Below are 14,435 nucleotides of genomic sequence, written 5' to 3'. Positions count from 1 at the left end.
TTGTGAAATAACAGCAACCATCTACGATCATGGTGAAATAACAGCAACCATCTGCAATCATGGTGAAATAACAGCAACCATCTGCAATCATGGTGAAATAACAGCAACCATCTGCAATCATTGTGAAATAACAGCAACCATCTGCAATCATGGCACCTGCAATCATGGTGAAATAACAGCAACTATCTGCAATCATGGTGAAATAACAGCAACCATCTGCAATCATTGTGAAATAATAGCAACCATCTGCAATCATGGCGAAATAACAGCAACCATCTGCAATCATGGTGAAATAATAGCAACCATCTGCAATCATGGCGAAATAACAGCAACCATCTGCAATCATGGTGAAATAACAGCAACCATCTGCAATCATGACAAAATAACAGCAACCATCTGCAATCATGTTGAAATAACAGCAACCATCTGCAATCATGTTGAAATAACAGCAACCGTCTGCAATCATTGTGCAATAATATTAACCATGGTGAAATAACAGCAATCATGGTGAAATAACAGCAGCTATCTGCAATCATGGTGAAATAACAGCAACCATGGTTAAATAATCGGCAATCATGGTGAAATAACAGCAACCATCTACAATCATGGTGAAATAATAGCAACCATCTGCAATCATGGTGAAATAACAGCAACCATCTGCAATCATGGTGAAATAACAGCAACCATCTACGATCATGGTGAAATAACAGCAACCATCTGCAATCATGGTGAAATAACAGCAACCATCTGCAATCATGGTGAAATTACAGCAACCGTCTGCAATCATGGTGCAATAACAGCAACCATGGTGAAATAACAGCAAACATGGTGAAATAACAGCAACCATCTACGATCATGGTGAAATAAGAGCAACCATCTGCAATCATGGTGAAATAACAGCAACCATCTACAATCATGGTGAAATAACAGCAACCATCTACAATCATGGTGAAATAACAGCAACCAACTGCAATCATGGTGAAATAACAGCAACCATCTACGATCATGGTGAAATAACAGCAACCATCTACGATCATGGTGAAATAACAGCAACCATCTGCAATCATTGTGAAATAATAGCAACCATCTGCAATCATGGTGAAATAACAGCAACCATCTGCAATCATGGCACCTGCAATCATGGTGAAATAACAGCAACCATCTACGATCATGGTGAAATAACAGCAACTATCTGCAATCATGGTGAAATAACAGCAACCATGGTGAAATAACAGCAATCATGGTGAAATAAAAGCAGCCGTCTGCAATCATGGTGAAATAACAGCAACCATCTGCAATCATGGTGAAATAACAGCAACCATCTGCAATCATGGTGAAATAACAGCAACCATCTACAATCATGGTGAAATAACAGCAACCATCTACAATCATGGTGAAATAACAGCAACCATTTGCAATCATGGTGAACTAACAGCAACCACCTGCAATCATGGTGAAATAACAGCAACCACCTGCAATCATGGTGAAATAACAGCAACCACCTGCAATCATGGTGAAATAACAGCAACCATCTACAATCATGGTGAAATAACAGCAACCATCTACAATCATGGTGAAATAACAGCAACTTCCTGCGATCATGGTGAAATAACAGCAATCATGGTTAAATAATCTGCAATCATGGTGAAATAACAGCAACCACCTGCAATCATGGTGAAATAACAGCAACCACCTGCAATCATGGTGAAATAACCGCAACCATCTGCAATCATGGTGAAATAACAGCAACCATCTGCAATCATGGTGAAATAACAGCAACCATCTGCAATCATGGTGAAATAACAGCAACCATCTACAATCATGGTGAAATAACAGCAACCATCTACAATCATGGTGAAATAACAGCAACCATTTGCAATCATGGTGAACTAACAGCAACCACCTGCAATCATGGTGAAATAACAGAAACCACCTGCAATCATGGTGAAATAACAGCAACCACCTGCAATCATGGTGAAATAACAGCAACCATCTACAATCATGGTGAAATAACAGCAACCATCTACAATCATGGTGAAATAACAGCAACTTCCTGCGATCACGGTGAAATAACAGCAACCATCTACGATCATGGTGAAATAAGAGCAACCATCTGCAATCATGGTGAAATAACAGCAACCAACTGCAATCATTGTGAAATAACAGCAACCATCTACGATCATGGTGAAATAACAGCAACCATCTGCAATCATGGTGAAATAACAGCAACCATCTGCAATCATGGTGAAATAACAGCAACCATCTGCAATCATTGTGAAATAACAGCAACCATCTGCAATCATGGCACCTGCAATCATGGTGAAATAACAGCAACTATCTGCAATCATGGTGAAATAACAGCAACCATCTGCAATCATTGTGAAATAATAGCAACCATCTGCAATCATGGCGAAATAACAGCAACCATCTGCAATCATGGTGAAATAATAGCAACCATCTGCAATCATGGCGAAATAACAGCAACCATCTGCAATCATGGTGAAATAACAGCAACCATCTGCAATCATGACAAAATAACAGCAACCATCTGCAATCATGTTGAAATAACAGCAACCATCTGCAATCATGTTGAAATAACAGCAACCGTCTGCAATCATTGTGCAATAATATTAACCATGGTGAAATAACAGCAATCATGGTGAAATAACAGCAGCTATCTGCAATCATGGTGAAATAACAGCAACCATGGTTAAATAATCGGCAATCATGGTGAAATAACAGCAACCATCTACAATCATGGTGAAATAATAGCAACCATCTGCAATCATGGTGAAATAACAGCAACCATCTGCAATCATGGTGAAATAACAGCAACCATCTACGATCATGGTGAAATAACAGCAACCATCTGCAATCATGGTGAAATAACAGCAACCATCTGCAATCATGGTGAAATTACAGCAACCGTCTGCAATCATGGTGCAATAACAGCAACCATGGTGAAATAACAGCAAACATGGTGAAATAACAGCAACCATCTACGATCATGGTGAAATAAGAGCAACCATCTGCAATCATGGTGAAATAACAGCAACCATCTACAATCATGGTGAAATAACAGCAACCATCTACAATCATGGTGAAATAACAGCAACCAACTGCAATCATGGTGAAATAACAGCAACCATCTACGATCATGGTGAAATAACAGCAACCATCTACGATCATGGTGAAATAACAGCAACCATCTGCAATCATTGTGAAATAATAGCAACCATCTGCAATCATGGTGAAATAACAGCAACCATCTGCAATCATGGCACCTGCAATCATGGTGAAATAACAGCAACCATCTACGATCATGGTGAAATAACAGCAACTATCTGCAATCATGGTGAAATAACAGCAACCATCTGCAATCATTGTGAAATAACAGCAACCATCTGCAATCATGGCGAAATAACAGCAACCATCTGCAATCATGGTGAAATAACAGCAACCATCTGCAATCATGGCGAAATAACAGCAACCATCTGCAATCATGGTGAAATAACAGCAACCATCTGCAATCATGGCGAAATAACAGCAACCATCTGCAATCATGTTGAAATAACAGCAACCGTCTGCAATCATTGTGCAATAACATTAACCATGGTGAAATAACAGCAATCGTGGTGAAATACCAGCAGCTATCTGCAATCATGGTGAAATAACAGCAACCATGGTTAAATAATCGGCAATCATGGTGAAATAACAGCAAACATCTACAATCATGGTGAAATAATAGCAACCATCTGCAATCATGGTGAAATAAGAGCAACCATCTACGATCATGGTGAAATAACAGCAACCATCTGCAATCATGGTGAAATAACAGCAACCATCTACGATCATGGTGAAATAACAGCAACCATCTACAATCATGGTGAAATAACAGCAACCATCTGCAATCATGGTGAAATAACAGCAACCATCTGCAATCATGGTGAAATAACAGCAACCATATGCAATCATGGTGAAATAACAGCAACCATATGCAATCATAGTGAAATAACAGCAACCATCTGCAATCATGGTGAAATTACAGCAACCGTCTGCAATCATGGTGAAATAACAGCAACCATGGTGAAATAACAGCAATCATGGTGAAATAACAGCAGCTATCTGCAATCATGGTGAAATAACAGCAACCATGGTTAAATAATCTGCAATCATGGTGAAATAACAGCAACCATCTACAATCATGGTGAAATAATAGCAACCATCTGCAATCATGGTGAAATAACAGCAACCATCTGCAATCATGGTGAAATAACAGCAACCATCTGCAATCATGGTGAAATAACAGCAACCATCTACGATCATGGTGAAATAACAGCAACCATCTGCAATCATGGTGAAATAACAGCAACCATCTGCAATCATGGTGAAATAACAGCAACCATCTACGATCATAGTGAAATACCAGCAACCATCTGCAATCATGGTGAAATAACAGCAACCATCTACGATCATAGTGAAATACCAGCAACCATCTGCAATCATTCTGAAATAATAGCAACCATCTGCAATCATGGCGAAATAACAGCAACCATCTGCAATCATGGTGAAATAATAGCAACCATCTGCAATCATGGCGAAATAACAGCAACCATCTGCAATCATGGTGAAATAACAGCAACCATCTGCAATCATTGTGCAATAACATTAACCATGGTGAAATAACAGCAATCATGGTGAAATAACAGCAACCATCTGCAATCATGGTGAAATAACAGCAACCATCTACGATCATGGTGAAATAACAGCAACCATCTGCAATCATGGTGAAATAACAGCAACCATCTACGATCATGGTGAAATAACAGCAACCATCTGCAATCATGGTGAAATAACAGCAACCATCTGCAATCATGGTGAAATAACAGCAACCATCTGCAATCATGGTGAAATAACAGCAACCATCTGCAATCATGGTGAAATTACAGCAACCGTCTGCAATCATGGTGCAATAACAGCAACCATGGTGAAATAACAGCAATCATGGTGAAATAACAGCAGCTATCTGCAATCATGGTGAAATAACAGCAACCATCTACAATCATGGTGAAATAACAGCAACCATCTACAATCATGGTGAAATAATAGCAACCATCTGCAATCATGGTGAAATAACAGCAACCATCTGCAATCATGGTGAAATAACAGCAACCATCTACGATCATGGTGAAATAACAGCAACCATCTGCAATCATGGTGAAATAACGGCAACCATCTACGATCATAGTGAAATACCAGCAACCATCTGCAATCATGGTGAAATAACAGCAACCATCTGCAATCATGGTGAAATAACAGAAACCATCTGCAATCATGGTGAAATAACAGAAACCATCTGCAATCATGGTGAAATAACAGCAACCATCTGCAATAAAGGTGAAATAACAGCAACCATCTGCAATCAAGGTGAAATAACAGCAACCATCTGCAATCATGGTGAAATAACAGCAACCATCTGCAATCATGGTGAAATAACAGCAACCATCTGCAATCGTAGTGAAATAGCAGCAACCATCTGCAATCATAGTGAAATAACAGCAACCATCTGCAATCATGGTGAAATAACAGCAACCATCTGCAATCATGGTGAAATAACAGCAACCATCTGCAATCATGGTGAAATAACAGCAACCATCTGCAATCATGGTGAAATAACAGCAATCTGCAATCATGATGAAATAACAGCTATCTGCAATCATGATGAAATAACAGCAATCATGAAGAAAGAAGGGTTCAGCAGAACTCAATAGGTTGATTGTGCATCAAAGGTACACTTTTATGGAATGGGTGAACAGCACAGTACCTGGGCCTTGCAGCCAGAGATGTCCTGCTGAGGATACGACATGAGCTGTATCGCGGAGCAGCGTGATAGAGTTGGTGGAAGACACCGCTGTTCTAATCCAGGGGTGTGCAAGTAAGTCCAGGTGGACTGATCAATACCACATTTTAAGGACAACCACTGATTGAGTTAACCTATGTTAATTTAACCCATGCGGACATCAATGAAACCTGGCATGGGCCAGGCCTTCAGGGGAGGCTCCTCTGCTGATGCGGAGGACTGTCGCCCCAATGCTCCGCGCGCAGTTGACAAAACACACGAACAAATGATAATAATGAACTTTCTTATTTTATTTTTCCATCTGTGCATCACCTGGTTAGGGGCGGGTCGGGCTGCATGGCACCGGAACACTGGTGGCACTCTCTTAAGTGCGCATGAATGTTTGCCCGGCCGTCTCTGGACGGCCAAACATTCATGGTCACTTTGCATGAGCAAGAACTACTATCACTACTACAGGAGGAGTGCAAGAACTACTATCACCACTATGGGAAGAGCGCAGGAACTACCATCACCATTATAGGAGGTTGAATCACTACTATCACCACTAGAGGAGGAGTGCAAGAACTACTATCACCACTACAGGTAGAGTGCAAGAACTACTTTCACCACTACAGGAGGAACGCAGGAACTACTATCACCACTACAGGAAGGGTGCAAGAACTACTATCACCACTACGGTAAGAGCGCAGGAGCTGCTCCAGAAACGCTGAAAGTTACGACTTCTGGCGTCAATTGTACAAAACAAATCCCTAGGCAACTATCGTGCTATTTAACAATACATCTAATAATTGCTAAATGATGCTCAAAAAGGGTAAGTATGCGACTAGACATGACTCAAAATATTTTTGTTCTTACAACATATTTAAAAACTATGATATGTAATTACACAGACGTATAACAGATTACAACAGCATACTTCATAATCCAATTGTCTCTCATTAGGGGTAAAGCCAACATGATCAAAGATTATATGAACAGATCAACTGATATTATATGATACTTTAAATACAATAGGGGCAATTATGAAAGCATTGAAGGATAAAGTTACAACTGCATTAAAATGAATGCCAACATGATTAACAGAGGTAAGTATTTCATTCATTTGGGCGCTAAATCAGGAAGAATAATTTCCCAAATGTGCATATCCGTGCTGAGAGACAAAAAGGGAGGGGGGGGCGGTGAGGGAGGGGGGGGCTTCGACCGTGGATAGATCTCAGTGGTATTGTGTCTACACACGTTTCGGCGACCCATGCGCCTTCTTCAGGACAGCTCCTCGTTTCTCCATCCATCGGTTATTTATTATGTTAAAGACGGAGTGTCTTCTTTACTTGTTTTTAGGTCATTCACATTTGTGGCTTTCCTGATGAAAGAGCTTGGGTCACCGAAAAGTGCGTAGTCTCGATACCACGAAGATCTGTCCACGATCGAAGGTCCCCCGCCCCTCAATATCCCTCTCCTTTTTTTGTCTCTCTGCACGGATATACACACTGAGTAAAATTATTCTCCCTGACTTGACTTCAGCTTAGGTGGTGCTAATGGAGAGAAGGATGATGCAGTAAATTTATTAAAAAATAAATGCCCTGCTGGGCTGGAGATCTTGTCCTACGATACAGCGAAGCAGTCTTTTGGAGGGCTGGAATGGGCTTTCATGCGTCTGATAATGCGGAGATGTCAGAGGTGGGTTGTTCGGATGTCCATTTTGCAGACAGAAAGACCTACGGTCAGTTAAATGACCAGGATGTGTCTATGCATCTGAAAGTGGACATTTGTGCCAGGGGGACTGCCACACATATACTCAGTGCAGCCATCCAAAAGTTGCTCCCACCCAGTACTGGGGTGAGAAAGAACCAATTGCTGAAAGGGGCGCTCTCTTCAGACCCCGACAAAGGTGAGGTATTGGAAGACCACCGACCAGGGAACACGGAGCTTACCCGTCTCTTCCTTGCCCAGGTAGCTCTGAAGGGGGTCAATGCCAACTTCCTGCTCTTCAGACTGCAGCGGATGGCTGGTTTCAGTCACAGAATGGTACATGGCAGCAAACTGCACAGAAGAGAATACAAGAGGTTAGCATAACAAGATATTTCTAGGTCGAATGACACCACATATACCAAATAACACGAGCAATGTTAGACAGTACTTTCATAAAGACATTTGGGTATACCTGTACCTAAACATTCAAAGACCCAATGGTTGCTGCTCCCTATGTATGTCCTCAACAGCACCATCACGCCCAAGCTGCCTTAGAAGGACCCTGATGTGGTTCAGCACAATAAAGGATGAAGTCTGTGCACACCGCATGGCCTCCCAAAGGCACCTCGAGTGATGTCAACTTCACATCCTCAAGTGACCCTTGGTAGCGGTGGTGTCCCCTCCAGCACTATGCAGGTTCAGCCTCATCGTCATCAGCGCTCCTTAATGCCCACTGAAAACCTGCACATGACTCGTGAGACCACTTAAATGTCCATGCTTCAGGCGATGATCCTCAGGCTGAAGGTACCTGAAGCTTTGATGCCAAATGGCAACACATTTACACACGAAAAGGCTGGAGGAACAAACTGGCACACGCCAGAGGGATCCTCCAGGTCGAACAGGATGGACTTATCCTGGTCTGAAAAGATGGGTCATGTCCAGGTCTAAGAACTTGGGGGGGTCTCATGATCTAAGAAGATGGGGGCTTCTCCTGGTGAAGCAAAACGGACTTTAGTCTACAATGTCGATGAGATAGAAAAACATGGTTTTTAGAGAATGTGGGACAAGGATCTGCTCAATGTAACAGTCGACAAAGTCAACCAAAGCAGAGGTGGCGCTTCCTTATACAGCTTCTTTAACACCATCGCTGCTGATGCTATTCTTCTCCTGTGCTGGACCCTGATGTAAATGGGTGTGGTCATGATGAGCTGAGCTCGTCATGAGCACGGAAGGGGTTAAAAAAACTCGTACTCCTACTTGCCTTGCAGTCATGAATACAGAAAAAGCTACACGTGTGGAGAGAAGATGGAAGGAGGCAGAAAAGGGGTTGGGAGTGCTGAGAGATGAAGGGGTGAGTTTTGAGTGTCCAGAATTTAGTTCTGGGCACATCAGACAAACTATGGTGTCAATTGTTGTTCTTGTATATGATCATAGTTTGCTGGTTTTGGTTGTTGTTCCTGTATATGATTGTTGAGTTTGGCTCCCCTTGAGGCATTGTGCTCCATCGTCTAGCACATTCTTCGTTCACCCAGGTGTATGTTAGATTCCCCATGTTAGACTAATGTTCTGATTTGTTACCTTTGCCTCAAATTGTAAAGCGCTCTGATATCCTTCAGCATCAAGTTCGTGCTATATAAAACTTCATTAATAAATAAAATAAAAAAACAAAGATGACACCAGAGCATCAGAGTTCCTCCACACAAATCCAATATTTGCTCAAATGCATTGTGAAACTGTGCAATGATCATCGGAGGCACAGCAACCCACAGGGATCTGCGGCTAAAATATATATATATGTTAATCAAAAGAACCTTTTCAGCCTTTACCATATCGCTCCCTCATAAAAATCAGATTTAAAGACTTCTTATGGACTCTCTACTCACAAGACTTAAGAGCAGTTGTTCAGTTCTGATCGTGGGGTACAGATGAGAAAAAAAGAAATTTACCATTGGGAGCAATATTTCTGGTGGATACTTTATCTACCTGAACACTCCTCCACTCTTGAGTAAACCCCCTGGGAACTTGGGAGGTAGGGAATATGCACCAATGTACAGGATTTTAAAAACCGATGTTACTGGCCCAACAGTTTTCGCACTTTCTAAATTTTTCTCTAATGTGTGGTATATACGAAACCGTCTTTTAAAAAATGTTGGGTAGTGTTTAAACATTTTTTAAATTCACTGTAAAGTTGTTTAACCCTGTACAGACTTTTTTATATACATTCATATTTTATCTGTACTGAGATTTGTATATGTGCATTGTGCATCTTTTATGACCAAATGGTCGAAATAAAGATTGGAAATTGAAACCCCCTGGAGCCAGACTGGTCTGGAAAACTTAGTGGGGAAGCAAGATGAGATTGTCATTGGATAAGATATATACTCCTACATCAGAAAACTGGATTCTTATTATTTCTGTCCCATAACCAACCATCAAAGGGGAGGTGAGAGGGACTGGCGAGGAATCTGCAGGTCGCCAGAGCATCCACCAGAAACATCATGCCTGAAGGCAAGTAGCTTTTTATTCGGATGGATACTTCTACCTGCAGATCCCAGGCCTCTCGGGTAGATTCCGAAGCAGTACCTACGGTATGGAAAGCCTTGATGGATCGTTATTTAAAGTCCTGAAGCACAGAAGGGGCGAAATGCCCATCCCCGAATCCAGGCAATAGTGATTAGCGAAGATGCAAAGGGATGATTATGTGGCCACACTGCAAACTTCACCTTCAGGAAATCCCCAAGACAAGGCTGATTTGGAGGATTTGGCTCTCGTTGAATGAGCCCCAATGCCCTCCGATAGACCTTCATGGGCCCTGGCATAGCAGATTTTCATGCCTAAAATCATCCATCTATATAATGTCTTTTTCTGCACTGCTTTTTCTTTCCTGTTGGTTACATGTCCTAAAGCTGGTCATCCTCAAGGAAGTAATCTGTACGGGATAAACACTCACTGTGCTTTTAGGGTCCAGGCTATGTAACCTCTCCTCCTCAGAAGGGTGAGGTGGAGGAAAGGAAGATGGCAGTTTAATGGATTGACCCAGATGGAAGTGAATGAACACCTTCAGAGAAAAGCATCTCTGGTTCTGAGGACTAACTTCTTGGAGTAGAAAGACCTTAACGGGAGCCTGACAGACCGGGCCTGGCAACTCACTGATGCGCCTGGCAGAAGCGATGGCAACAAGAAAAACAGTTTTAATAGTTAAAAGTTATAATGAACAATCTATGCACAGGTGGCAGTTGTTGAGAGGCAGCAGTAGGATTCTTTGGAACTGCAGTCAGCGCCAACACCTTTGGGCAGCCGCAGCCTGCACAGGTAAGAGCACAGGTAAGAGCGGTGGAGAGGGGGGGGGGGGTCTGATTTTGACAGACGACGACGAGGGAAAATGAATTATTTATTTAATTTTTCCACATGGTCTGTTGAAACCATCACAACCTGGCCCCACCGTTCTTACCTGCACGAGCCGAGGCTGGCATTGGGGTTACAATAGGGATCAATGCACCAGGTGAAGACTGTTGTGGATCTGGTGCTGGAATCAATGGTGACGTTAACAGTGCATTCTCGAGAGGCAGAAAGGGGGTATAAGGCGCAGAAGAGAAACCGCTGGTGAGAATCTAATGGTACCTCCAGGGGTCCCCCGCGGCTCAAAAGCGCTCCCATGTGGGATCACAGCATGCCTGAAGACCTCACCATGGTGTTGAGGTACGGCGCCGGCTCAGAGCCGGGATCTACCGAGGCCCAAAGGGGCTTCCGTATGGGACCATAGCATGCCTGAAGACCTCACCATGGTGTTGAGGTACGGCGCTGGCTCAGAGCCGGGGTCTACCGGGGCCCAAAGGGGCTTCCGTATGGGACCATAGCATGCCTGAAGACCTCACCATGGCGTTGAGGTACGGCGCCGGCTCAGAGCCGGGGTCTACCGAGGCCCAAAGAGGCTTCCGTATGGGACCATAGCATGCCTTAAGACCTCACCATGGCGTTGAGGTACGGCGCCGGCTCAGAGCCAGGGTCTACCGAGGCCCAAAGGGGCTTCCGTATTGGACCACAGCAGGCCTCAAGACCTCACCATGGTGTTAAGGTACAGTGCCAGCTCAGAGCCGGGGTCTACCGAGGCCCAAAGGGGCTTCCGTATGGGACAATAGCATGCCTGAAGACCTCACCATGGCATTGAGGTACGGCGCCGGCTTCCGTATGGGACCATAGCATGCCTGAAGACCTCACCATGGCGTTGAGGTACGGCGCCGGCTCAGAGCCGGGGTCTACCGAGGCCCAAAGAGGCTTCCGTATGGAACCACAGCATGCCTGAAGACCTCACCATGGTGTTAAGGTACAGTGCCAGCTCAGAGCAGGGGTCTACTGAGGCCCAAAGGGGCTTCCGTATGGGACCACAGCATGCCTGAAGACCTCACCATGGCGTTGAGGTACGGCGCCGGCTCAGAGCTGGGATCTACCAAGGCTCAAAGGGGCTTCTGTACGGGACCACAGCATGCCTGAAGACCTCACCATGGCGTTGAGGTACCGCGCCAGCTCAGAGCCGGGCACCGAGAAGTCCTGCTACAGCTGTGGACCTGGAACCGAGAGGCACCAGGATCTCTACCAGCATCAACTGCGCCAGATCCTGCGGCAACGGATCCTTGACCAACCCCAGCTCCGAAGGAGTCCGAGAGTGGTCTCCACAACTTACCTGGCTTGTGCTTGCAGTTGGGGTCTCCTCTTTTTGTGTCATGGGGGAAGACCTTGACACCGACGATGCCAGAGGTCTGGAGTGGGGTCTAACTCTACACCTGCCTTCTCTTGCTAAAAGCCCAGCGTGGCACACAGTCTGCCTGCAGCCAAGCACTTCACTTGTGTGTCTTGGAGGGTTTCTTTTGTTTACATTTTGAACTGCCTTCACCAAAGTTTTGAACCTCTCCTGAAAGTTGTCTTTATACTAAGTGAGGGGAAGCGGATGCGATAACATTTACACAGAGTGGCCGGCCGTCCCTTAACTTTATACTTTTTTCTATAAAGTCTTCTTGTGTCAGCTTGGTTTACCAAGTCACATGTGCATTTATTGAACCATATACTGCTTGAGTCCGTAAAAGAAGTAAGCACAATGCCCTGGTGTAAAAGGGGAGGAGGGGAGCAGCACAAGGCGCAGCCACGAACCATGAAACAGTCCCCGAGTCCCTGCTTTACAGAAATGTGTCATCCTAGAAAATGTCTTTTTCACTCGGTGTGCTTCCCCTTGACTATCACATTTGACAGCACCCCGAAATAAATCATCTCGCGCCTGTCGTACATGTTTTAATATAATTCGGGTCACTGGACCTATGCAGCAGGAGAGGACACCATTACGCATCGGGTAAATTATGCAGCAGAAAATGCACATTATACGACACAATGCACCACCCTTTTTGATACTATCACTTCCTTGTTTTGTCACCTGTACGCTAGTTAATGCAGCCTGAGCAAAGGGCACACCTCGCTAGCTCCAGATTACCCCCAAACACTGCAGTAATCAACTTAAAAGTGACCGGTCAATATTTGCGCAGAGCTTTCTCCTGCGCAGCAACACTCACCGCTGCCTTTGCTGTAACTTTTGATCTGTTGGAGCAAGAAACTATTTGTTGTACGTAAAATCTGCACTTGACGCAGCAAATGATTAATTACACAGAAAATGCGACTAATCCATAAACACGGTGAAATGCGAAAGAATTGCATAATTCCAGTGTCCCCGACTGTAATAAAGCACAGTCTTTAAAACAAATATTGGGCAGGCACATGACAGAGGGCACGACTCTTCGTTCACTCATGGCATCATCATAGGGGTGGGGCATGATGGTTTATTAATGTTTCACAGTTAACGCTTTCACTTCAAAAATGGACCAATGCTGTGAGAACTCTGACATCTAATGAACTACACTGAAACATTTAAAAATGTAAACTAAACACAGTATTTGTAAAGTCCATTTATTGACCCGGTGTAGGCGGCGGTGGGCGCCATCTTGGGTGTGGCTGGGGCTGCGCTCTAGTCGCGCCGGCCTCCCGCCCTCCCAGGCTATTTAGCTTGGTTCTTGCTCTGCTCTCGCTGCCATTTAGAGCTCTCCCTAGTGAGAGTACTAGGGCTGCGAGCTAGTCGGATCGAATTTACAACTTTGCTGGCATTAACACGCTGTGTAATTCGTTTTTAAGGAGATTTTTAAATTCGAACAGTATTTTTTGTTGGGGGCTTCTAAATTGCTTATTTTAAAGGGAATTTTATCTAGGTACACTGACACCCCTCTACACGCTATTGCTTCATTTTCCTTGCCTCGCCCAGCCGTTTATTGACCCGGTGTAGGCGGCGGTGGGCGCCATCTTGGGTGTGGCTGGGGCTGCGCTCTAGTCGCGCCGGCCTCACACCCTCCTCACACCCTATATAACTGGTACTATGACCAGACGGCGCAGCGGGCGCGCGCAGCGGGCGCGCGCCGAAGCCGCGCCTAAGCCAAGCCCGTCTGCGCCCGCCCGCGACCGGACACGGCCTAGGGCCATAACTCCTGGCCCTCTAGTGCGCTATTCACCCCAGCAATTAAGACAGTTGAACCCTGGCCACTCTCGCCAACACTGTATCATTCTGCCTCTTTCTACTGCAGTGGGCGTTACCCCTTCCCCTTGTCCTGGGTGCCAATACCAACTTCCGCAACCTCGTTTGCCAGGTTCCTCAGCCTCAGACACCCCTAGTAATATATTCTCTCATGAATCGGATATCACCCACTCTCATGGCTGTCGAGCAGCGCTCATTAATACGCACTCTCTTCCGTGCCACAGCTTACAGATTAACGAGTTAATTCTCGCTCATGATCTTGACTTCCTTTTCGCCACTGAAACCTGGGGAGATGCTGGCTCAGGACCAGACTTTTGCCTT

The 14,435-nt window shown here is 44.4% G+C and overlaps 1 protein-coding gene across 1 annotated transcript in view; it reads right to left on the bottom strand.

Annotated features, from left to right (window-relative positions):
• The window catches only part of TBC1D5 (TBC1 domain family member 5), a 1,704,599-nt gene that overhangs the window by 1,096,230 nt on the left and 593,934 nt on the right, over positions 1–14,435 (bottom strand). Inside the window, exon 6 of the mRNA XM_078664018.1 lies at positions 7,792–7,900. Within this exon, the coding sequence (XP_078520144.1) occupies positions 7,792–7,891 (100 nt within the window). The 5' untranslated portion in view covers positions 7,892–7,900. The remainder of the gene's footprint in view (positions 1–7,791; positions 7,901–14,435) is intronic.

Source organism: Lissotriton helveticus, chromosome 10 (assembly GCF_964261635.1).
Source record: "Lissotriton helveticus chromosome 10, aLisHel1.1, whole genome shotgun sequence".
Lineage (NCBI taxonomy): Eukaryota > Metazoa > Chordata > Amphibia > Caudata > Salamandridae > Lissotriton > Lissotriton helveticus.
This window is presented reverse-complemented; position numbering and strand designations above follow the sequence as displayed.